This window comes from Oncorhynchus mykiss, chromosome 7, assembly GCF_013265735.2.
Source record: "Oncorhynchus mykiss isolate Arlee chromosome 7, USDA_OmykA_1.1, whole genome shotgun sequence".
Classification (NCBI taxonomy): domain Eukaryota; kingdom Metazoa; phylum Chordata; class Actinopteri; order Salmoniformes; family Salmonidae; genus Oncorhynchus; species Oncorhynchus mykiss.
In genome coordinates, this window is record NC_048571.1 from 83,877,797 (window position 1) to 83,888,050 (window position 10,254).

At 46.2% G+C, this 10,254-nt stretch overlaps 1 protein-coding gene across 3 annotated transcripts; it reads left to right on the forward strand.

Moving 5' to 3' along the window:
- Positions 1-545: 545 nt before the first annotated feature.
- Positions 546-3,790, forward strand: LOC110528627 (L-rhamnose-binding lectin CSL3-like). 3 transcript variants are annotated; one of them, XR_005052683.1, is made up of 10 exons: positions 546-660; positions 950-985; positions 1,066-1,110; positions 1,251-1,386; positions 1,510-1,628; positions 2,846-2,890; positions 2,991-3,126; positions 3,204-3,311; positions 3,553-3,654; positions 3,687-3,790. XR_005052683.1 is itself a non-coding variant. In XM_036984242.1 (9 exons), the coding sequence occupies exons 1-8, from the start codon at positions 630-632 to the stop codon at positions 3,307-3,309; spliced, it is 654 nt and encodes a 217-aa protein (XP_036840137.1). In that variant the 5' UTR covers positions 546-629; the 3' UTR covers positions 3,310-3,311; positions 3,553-3,790. The 3 variants fall into 3 exon arrangements, 2 of the variants coding, with proteins under 2 accessions (XP_036840137.1, XP_036840138.1); XM_036984242.1 differs by having other exon boundaries at positions 3,553-3,790; XM_036984243.1 differs by lacking the exon at positions 950-985 and having other exon boundaries at positions 594-660; positions 3,553-3,790.
- The last annotated feature ends 6,464 nt before the right edge of the window (positions 3,791-10,254 follow it).

Sequence of the window (10,254 nt, forward strand, 5' to 3'; positions counted from 1 at the left end):
ACAGCTTGCGGGCCTGGGCTTGCAGGCTAGCAGAAGGGCCTTAGAGGGACTTTGCGATGGACAACGTCATTTGTAGCCCCTTCGTGCGGTTACGTCGGCAGATCAGTCATGATGGATCAGCAAGACTCCGTGTAGTAAAAGGGTCCAGGCCAATTGTCAAAAAATTTATAGTAGCCCCCAGACGGGCCGACCTCGGGTGTGAAGGTAGGCAACAACACATCCGCCACGTTGATCCTCAAGACTGTGGAACAACAAGGGTGTGATCTAAGCCTCCTCCTGTCCTCCCTGTTCACCCATGACTGAGTGGCAACTCAATAATCAAGTTTGTTGACAACAGTGGTAGGCCTGTGGTAGGGTACTTTAAAATGTTGGAAGACCTCAATGAAAAATGGTCATGCCAACGTGGATTTCATCCATCTAGAGTCCTCTATCTAACTCCATGAGACTGACTCAATAGCCAGGTTTTGACCGGCAAACACTGGCCCCTAATTGCAATGAGGTGCACCTGGAGACAAATAGATACACCTGGGTAAATTAAGACATGTCACATAACATAAATACCAGGTGTATTGGAGCTTGTTATCATCAGTTGCTTTTTCTCTGTTAGTACCACTCCTGTACCTGGCATCATGTGCATTTTGAGACTGACGGTGGTCACATGTGAGTATACAAAATCTGTTTCTGATGCAGATTAGAATTTAAATATATATGCCAATATTTATTTTTGTGAGTAAGAAGTACATATAATATGATTTGAGTGACATTCAGTTCCTTTTGGGCAAAAAGGTATTCAAAGCATGGAATATGAGACCAAATGCTGAACTTGAATATAATAAACTTAGTATAACTGAAATGCTTGAGTATAGAGCCCAATGCTGAGTTGTAGCTTAATGGTCCAAGTGCATATGATGTTGAATGTTGCTGAACTAGCTGTGTGATGTTGTTTCAGTGCTGGCTACAGCTTGCTGCACACTAACAGATGGAGGTACTGTATGTAATAATGATGATACTACTTAACCAAGCTAATGTGAGTGGTGTGTAATTCCTGTTTATTTGTCGTGGCAGCAATCAGCATCACGTGTGAAGGCTCTGATGCTTTACTGCAATGTGGTAAGCTAGTCCACACTGCTGAACAGTATACTCACCGACCACCTATGATCATTTATACTGTAGATTAGCGTCACTAGCCCACACCATAGAGACCCATACTTGGCTCTCCTTCGTGCCTCACTGTTCTCCATCTCCCTCAGATGGAGGTAAGATCCATATCAAGCGTGCGAACTACGGTCGTCGTCAACACGATGTGTGTTCTATTGGGCGCCCTGATCACCAACTCACCGACACCAACTGCCTCAGCCAATCCTCCACCAGCAAGATGGCAGAAAGGTACTAGAACCTGTAACTCCTTGGCTGTAGTGTAAACAACCACCAGCAAGAGGGCAGAAATGTGCTGGAACTTGTGTTTACCTGTATGAACTCATGTCCTCAACCTGTCTTTGAAACACACAGATGCGGTGGGAAGAGCGAGTGTATTGTCCCTGCATCCAATTTCGTTTTTGGAGACCCCTGTGTCGGGACTTATAAGTACCTGGACACCAAATACTCCTGTGTCCAACAGCAAGAAACAAGTCAGTCTCTGAATGTGTGCTAATAATATTTAGTGGTGGGCACCGATATCCTAATTTGGATTCGATGTATTGTCGGTATGACTGTGGCATGTTGGGATACTGTTTAATTCTCCTACCCACTATTAATCTTGTAAAAAACTAAGCTCAGCTGATTGCTAGAAAATGAATTTAATGGGTTGGTTCCCCTATGGTACCAGCTTGTTAACTTTTGTTTCTCCAAGTGTAAACCACCCTCACCTGCTAACTAACCCTAGCAAGCTGTGGATATGCAGCTTGTTTAGTTTGAGTAGCCTATAGGGAGGTCAGAGACCTGGCAGTGTGGTGCCAAGATGCCAAAGGAACTGGTAGTTGACTACAGGAAACTGAGGGCTGAGCCCTTCCCTGCCAGGAGGCTAAAATGATTGGTATCAGCCCTCCGATCCTGAATTCTAAACCATTGAAAGCTTCTTGACTGGCTGCATCACCACTAGGTATGGCATCTGACCACAAGGTTCTACAGAGGGTATCGCTTACGGCCCAGTACGTCGGAGGCCGCGCTCCCTGCATCAGGATTTCGACACCACGTGTGTCAGCAGGCCCTACATTGTCAATAACTCGCGCAACCCAAGTTATACTGGTCTCTGTTACTCCATAACAAATGGTACGAATGTACCAAGTCTGGAACCAACAGGACCCTGAACGGCTTCTACTTCCACCAAGCCATAACTGCTGAGTTACTACCCGACTCTCTGCATTGACCCTTCTTGCAGTAACTTTTGACTTGTCTCATATGCTGCTGCTGTTCCTTTAAATTGACATATCTAGCTCAATTAGCCAGCAAGAACATGGAAGGGTTAATCTGGTTTACCATGTTTCAGTGAACGGTAACTTGCTAGCGCAACTCCCACAGTTTTGTAGGGTTTATAGCCAATCTGACAGCTGGCACAAACTGCGTAGAAATACAGATTAGGTGTAGCAGGTCAACTTTATTTTTTCACCAGTTTAGGTCTAGCCAGCCAGTTTGCTTAACATGTTAGCATTTTGAGAACTGCTAGTAAGTGGCAGATGACGCGCCTAACTTTTTGTACTTTGGTTCATGCTAACGAGTTTATAATGACTTTTAAAAAATGCACCTGAAATCAACATTCCCTTTTAGTGCCCATCACTAACACTTCACCAGGCTAATGTATGTCTTAATGTGTCTGGCCAGTGGTGTAACTCCTGTGTTGTCTTTGCAGTAAGCAGCATCATATGTGAAGGCTCTGATTCTCAACTACTATGTGGTAAGCTGGTCAACACTACCGTACAGTTTAATTATGTGGTGCCGTGTATATTAGTCACTAGCCCACACCAACACCCAGGTTTGTCCTTTCTCTTCCTCAGATCGAGGTGAGATCCGTATTCAGCGTGCCAACTATGGTCGTCGTCAACACGATGTGTGTTCCATTGGGCGCCCACATAAACAACTCAAAAACACCAACTGCCTCAGCCAATCCACGACCAGCATAATGGCAGAAAGGTACGGGAACCTTCAGTGTGCATTTAGCTGTAGGAAGTCATTGGCTGTGGTGTTAACCTCTACCTGTTGACACACAGGTGTGATGGAAAGCGCCAGTGTATCGTCAAGGTATCCAACTCTGTGTTCGGTGACCCCTGTGTCGGAACCTATAAGTGCTTGGATGTGGCTTACACCTGTGACTGAATGTGAGTTTTGTATATGTGCACATGACTGGGAACTAGACTTTGTATTTTATTTTACCTTTATTTAGCAAGTCAGTTAAGAACATCCTTATTTTCAATGACTGCCTAGGAACAGTGACTGCCTGTTCAGTGGCAGAATGTAATATTTGTACATTGTCAGCTCGTGATTTGTACTTGCAACCTTTCGGTTACTAGTCCAATTCTCTAACCACTAGGCTATCCTGCTGACGCTTTTGTCTTGCAGGATATCTTCCTGGTGAACGTGAAGATGTACAAGGCTTCTGGAATGTCTTCATCAGGTCGTGCTGTTTTCCTCCAACCTCTAAATCAACTTCAATGACCATTGTAAACCTATGTATATTGTGCTGAAGCTGTTCTTAAACAATTTCTGAATTGTGGTTGTTGTCTGACTTAAACGAAGCGGCAGGAAGACGATACTAGTTGCCTCTTGTACATCAATAAATGTCACCAATATTACTGAACATGTGTCCTTTTCTCACAAGCTTTTCACCGGCTTCGTTTGTACCTAGAGGCTAATGTAACTTTGTCTTGATGTTTGTAATCTGTGCCCACCTTTTAGGCAGTGGTTGACAAGTTAAATACTCATTGTGATCACTTTCCTGACCACCTCAGGCGGTATGATCTGGATAGTCAAACTATTTCTAAATCAATTGTACCCGGGTCTCAACTCACTGACAGGTAGTACTTATGACACCAGCAGCCTTAATGGTCCTAATTTGTTTGCATCACCAGCTAATCTGGTCACAAAGCAGGATGGGTAAGACATTTTTATACAGTTTGTAGTCCTTACAAACCTTGACTGTTAAGTGGTTGGCTCATGAACCAAATGTTACCGTGATGTGTAAATTCAGCCAGACTTTCATCTCGTAATAAAAATATACTTGCAGGGAAGCTGCCCAACTCCATCACATTAGTCATCGAACAGCCTCTTAGCCAGAGACACAAAGGGTCAATGGCGCGTCGACAGATCTCCCACTGTCAAATGGGGACCTGACCGATACAGCCCTCCAAGAGCTGCCCCTCAAACATCAGATTCCACCCTGAGAAATACATTTGAATTCCATTCCCTGCCCCATGCACCACCAATGAACAAGCAAAACATCCAGGCCAACGATGTATGGAACCATGTCCATCTATGAGCATTGGAATGAGTGCATTTGTACAAACACTTGCATGGCATCAGCCTCAACTGTATCAACAAAGCCCCTCAGTGTCATTCAAATGTATTTGTTTAATTTGGAGTTTATTTTACATCTGTCATTCTATCCTTCGCCCAGCAACTCCACTCCCCCTTATCTCCAATTCCACATCCCAAACCTCAGCTTCCCTTAGCCCATCCCACCTGTCTCTGCTGGCCACATGCTTTGGATTTCTACGCAGCATATACATTTCAACTATGCTGTGATTAACATACAATTTCTATTGAATAGACAGCTTGATTTGAGAAACAGCTCTCCAACAGCATATCTAGGGTCAATTTTTAGATCAATTTGTAAATCAAAAATCTCTTTCCAACTATTTTGCAATCTAAATGACAATGATAACATCCTGGTACTCAAATGAAACTGGTATACATTCCTATTTTTATTCCTCCAAGTTCTGATCATTTATATTGGGCAGACAGACCACTTCCCTACCTCCTGCTGCCACAAGCCTCCATTTTTGGGGTAATGCTGTAGTCAAGTGGTTATGATCTTGGACTGAGCAGACCTTTCCATATAATTCTGATAACTCCATGAAAGACAACTCAACCTTTCCAATTTACAATATCATTTAAAAACAAAATACCCTTTTCAAACTTGTTTCCCATAAATACAGGTCTTTCATCCCCCAGCACATTTATATTCAGCCATAATATTTGTTCTATCTTTTCAGGGGGATGAAATTGAAATTGTAGCCAGCTCTGCAATGCTTGTTTGAAAAAGAGATACTTTGAAAAAGGTATATGCAGTCAATCAAAAATGAGACATCGAAATCTGTACACAGGCGAAAGGCTATTTAAACAGTGGATTATCTTTTCTTAGTAGTTTACTTGAGAACCATTTAGGGTTCAAGTAAAACTTTTGAATAAGTGAAGATTCTAGAGATGTTTAGTGCTTTTATATTTAATCTCACAACACCCAATTCATATTCATTATAAAGCCAACCAGGCCTGCATACCACCCATCATACCACTGCTGGTTTACTTCTTAAGCTAAGCAGAGTTGGTCCTGGTAAGTCCCTGGATGGGAGAACAGATGCTTCTGGAAGTGGTGTTGGAGGCACCCTTTCCTCTTGTCTAAAACATATCCCAATGACAAAAGGCAGTAGGGTGCCGTCTTTTGGATGGGATGTTAAATTGGTGTCCTGACTCTCGGTGGTCAATAAAGATCACATGGCACTGATTGCAAGAGTAGGGGTGTTAACCACAGTGTCCTGGCTAAATTCCTTTCGTCAAAGTTTACGATGAGTATTTCTGTTAGCTGACGTAGCTCTCTGTAATTACTCCGGATATTTTGGAGGCATTTCTGAACATGGCGCCAATGTAAACCGAGATTTGTGGATATACATATAAATATTTTCGAACAAAACATAAATGTACTGTGTAACATGATGTCATATGATTGTCATCTGATGAAGATTATCACAAGTTAGTGATTCATTTTATCTCTAATTCTGCTTTTGTAGCTATCTTTGGCTGGGAAAAATGGCTGTGTGTTTTTTTGGATTTGGTGGTGATCTAACATAAATATATGTTGTGTTTTGGCTGTAAAACATTTTACAAATCGGACACGATGGGTAGATTAACAAGATGTGTATATTTTATTTGCTGTATTGGACTTGTTAATGTGTGAAAGTTAAATATTTAAAAAAAATAGTAATTTAAATGTTGTATTTTTTAAAGATCCAATACTTAATATTGGACACTTATCATAATTAGGTTTTGTTCCAGAGTGTACAGAAAAGTTATCTAGATCTTCAATGAGACATTGCAGGGATCTAGCTAGCAGATTAAATATAAAACTTCAGTCATCGGCATACATGGACACCTTTGTTTTTAAGCCTTGGATTTATAATCCTCTAATGTTATTTGATATGATTTAATAGCCAGCATTTGGATGGCCATAATGAATAGATATGGTGACAGCGGACACCCTTGTTTAACTCTTCTTGACAATTCAAAACTCTCTGAGAAGTAGCTGCTATTTATAAATGTACACCTGGGGTTGCTATACAGTACTTTTAACAATTTCTAAGAGAATCACCGAAATTGTAAACATCCAGGCATTTTATGAATACATTTGAAGTCCGTAATTGCCTGTAGACCCTGCCACATATACATCTCTTGTCTGGGCCATTGAATTGCGACTCCATTTTGTCCCTATACTGACATTCCGCTTGTTTGATTGCCTTGCGGAGGGAATAACTATACTGTTTATATTCAGCTTTATTCCCGACCTCTTTCCAGTCACAGTGGGTACAACCTCTCCAATGCACATCCTAATAAATTCACTCACAGAGTTGGCGTATAAAACAATTGTCACACCCTGACCATAGTTTGCTTTGTATGTTTCTATGTTTTGTTTGGTCAGGGTGTGATCTGAGTGGGCATTCTATGTTACATGTCTAGTTTGTCTATTTCTATGTTTGGCCTGATATGGTTCTCAATCAGAGGCAGGTGTTAGTCATTGTCTCTGATTGGGAACCATATTTAGGTAGCCTGTTTGGTTTTGGGTTTTGGTGGGTGATTGTTCCTGTCTCTGTGTTTGCACCAGATAGGGCTGTTTTGGTTTTTGCCCATTTATTGTTTTTTTAGTCTGTTCATGTATAGTTTTCTTCATTAAAGAAACATGAATAGAAACCACGCTGCATTTTGGGTACTGGACATGGGAGGATGAGTTGGATGGTAAAGGACCCTGGGCACATCCTGGAGAATATCGCCTCCCCAAAGAATAGCTGGAGGCGGCGAAGGCGGAGAAGCGCTGGTATGAGGAGGCATCACGGCGGCGTGGATGGAAGACCGAGAGTCAGCCCCAAAAATGTATTGGAGGGGGCACACAGGAAATGTGGCGAAGCCAGGTAGGAGACCAGCGCCAACTTCCTGTGCTTACCGGGGGGCTGGAGAGACCGGGCAGGCACCGTGTTATGCTGTGAAGCGCACGGTGTCCCCAGTGCGGGTGCATAGCCCGGTGCGGTACATTCCAGCTCCGCGTATCGGCCGGGCTAGAGTGGGCATCGAGCCAAGTGCCATGAAGCCGGCTCTACGCATCTGGTCTCCAGTGCATCTCCTTGGGCCGGCTTACATGGCACCAGCCTTGTGCATGGTGTCCCCGGTTCGCCTGCATAGCCCAGTGCGGGCTATTCCACCTCGCCGCACTGGCAGGGCGACCGGGAGCATGCAACCAGGTAGGGTTGGGCAGGCTCGGTGCTCAAGAGCTCCAGCGCGCCTGCACGGTCCGGTCTATCCGTCACCATCTCCAAGCTCCAGCATTCCGGTGGCAGCCCCCCGCACCAGCCTGTCTCTCCGGCTCATCCTTACAGGGGCTCCCGCCTGTCCAGCGCTGCCGGAGCCTTCCTCCTCTCCAGCGCTGTCGGAGTCTCCTGCCTCTCCGACGCTGCTAGAGCCCCTCATTCCAGAGGCGCCAGAGCTACTCAGTCCAGCGCTGCCAGAGCCTTCCTCTCCAGCGTTGCCGCAGCTTTCCGTCTGCCCAGCGCCATCAGAGCTGCCCGTCTGCCCAGCGCCGCCTGGGTCGGCAGTCTGCCCAGCGCCGCCTGGGTCGGCAGTCTGCCCAGCGCCGCCTGAGTCGGCAGTCTGCCCAGCGCCGCCTGAGTCGGCAGTCTGCCCAGCGCCGCCTGAGTCGGCAGTCTGCCCAGCGCCGCCTGAGTCGGCAGTCTGCCCAGCGCCGCCTGAGTCGGCAGTCTGCCCAGCGCCGCCTGAGTCGGCAGTCTGCCCAGCGCCGCCTGAGTCGGCAGTCTGCCCAGCGCCGCCTGAGTCGGCAGTCTGCCCAGCGCCGCCTGAGTCGCCAGTCTGCCCAGCGCCGTCTGAGTCGCCAGTCTGCAGGGAGCTGCCAGTGCCGCCAGTCTGCAGGGAGCCGCCAGTGCCGCCAGTCTGCAGGGAGCCGCCAGTGCCGCCAGTCTGCAGGGAGCCGCCAGTCTGCAGGGAGCCACCAGTGCCGCCAGTCAGCCAGGGGCCGCCAGTGCCGCCAGTCAGCCAGGGGCCGCCAGTGCCGCCAGTCAGCCAGGGGCCGCCAGTGCCGCCAGTCAGCCAGGGGCCGCCAGTGCCGCCATTCAACCAGGGGCCGCCAGTGCCGCCATTCAACCAGGGGCCGCCAGTGCCGCCAGTCAGCCAGGGGCCGCCAGTGCCGCCAGTCAGCCAGGGACCGCCAGTGCCCCTCAGCCCAGAGCCCCTCAGCCAAGAGCCCCTGCCCCTCTGTCCCGAGCCGCCGCCCCTCTGTCCCGAGCCGCCGTCCCTCTGTCCCGAGCTGCCCCTCAGTCCAGTGGGGTCATTTAGAAGGGTCGCCGTGGTTAGGAGGCCACGGAAGCGGACAAGGTGGTGGACTAAGACTATGGTGAAGTGGGGGCCACGTCCAGCACCAGAGCCGCCACCGCGGACAGATGCCCACCCAGACCCTCCCCAATAGGTTCAGGTTTTGCGGCCGGAGTCCGCACCTTGGGGGGGGGGGGTACTGTCACACCCTGACCATAGTTTGCTTTGTATGTTTCTATGTTTTGTTTGGTCAGGGTGTGATCTGATTGGGCATTCTATGTTACATGTCTAGCTTGTCTATTTCTATGTTTGGCCTGATATGGTTCTCAATCAGAGGCAGGTGTTAGTCATTGTCTCTGATTGGGAACCATATTTAGGTAGCCTGTTTGGTGTTGGGTTTTGGTGGGTGATTGTTCCTGTCTCTGCACCAGATAGGGCTGTTTTGGTTTTTGCACATTTATTGTTTTGTTAGTCTGTTCATGTATAGTTTTCTTCATTACAGAAACATGAATAGAAACCACGCTGCATTTTGTTCCGCCTCTACTTCACCACAAGAAAACCATTACAACAATTTTATTGTCTGAGGCTTCCCAGAACATTTTCCATTCCACGTGATCAAAACAATCTTGAAGCGTGGATTCCGATGGATCAGACCAGTGTTGAATGGTTTTAGTCACGGGTAGATCCTGCTTGACTAGCCAGAAGCTGCTTTGTTGAAAATTGAATTGAAGGACCTCTGAAGGTACATTTAAACTTATCCCAAACGATAAGGGGATTTGCTGAACTTGTTGTACTGGAAAAATGTAATTATAAATGATTGTCTAAATTAAACATTGTCAACCAGTAAACTTTGATACCATTTCCAATATCCCCATCCACGTGGACATTCCGTAAAAGTTGTGAAGGCCAATTAGATGATCCGAACGCATTCGGTTTCCTATTGTCCATTGGTTTGAGCAGAGCAGTACCACAACGACAGTCCCACAGGACATATTAATGGCATAATAAAAAAACTGGATCACGCCGCCATTTCCTGATATTCTGGTTCGCCTAATTTCAGTTTGACAAAAGTATAGTGTCGCATCATTGTACCATCTAAACTGCAGTGAAATATATTTTCAGACCAAAAATACTATTTTCAGCTGTTGGACACTGGTGTACAAAAACGTAACTCAGCATTGAAATTGCGCACTACTGATCTACCACTTGATTTTAATGTGGGACAGATCAATTTTGGTGCATTGCCAAAATATGTGGGACAGTGCCAGAGATACCTTTGAGGGGATGGGGAAACTCCCTTGGCATCGTATTAATGCCCATGTTGTATGTTGCCCATACGTTGTCAATGGTCTGCGCAGTGCATTCTGGACTATTCTGGAACAAGGAGAGCTCTTCAAGGAGTGAATGGGAATTAATTGGGCGCCAGCTCAAAAACCCAACTTTAGCATGAATTCCGTG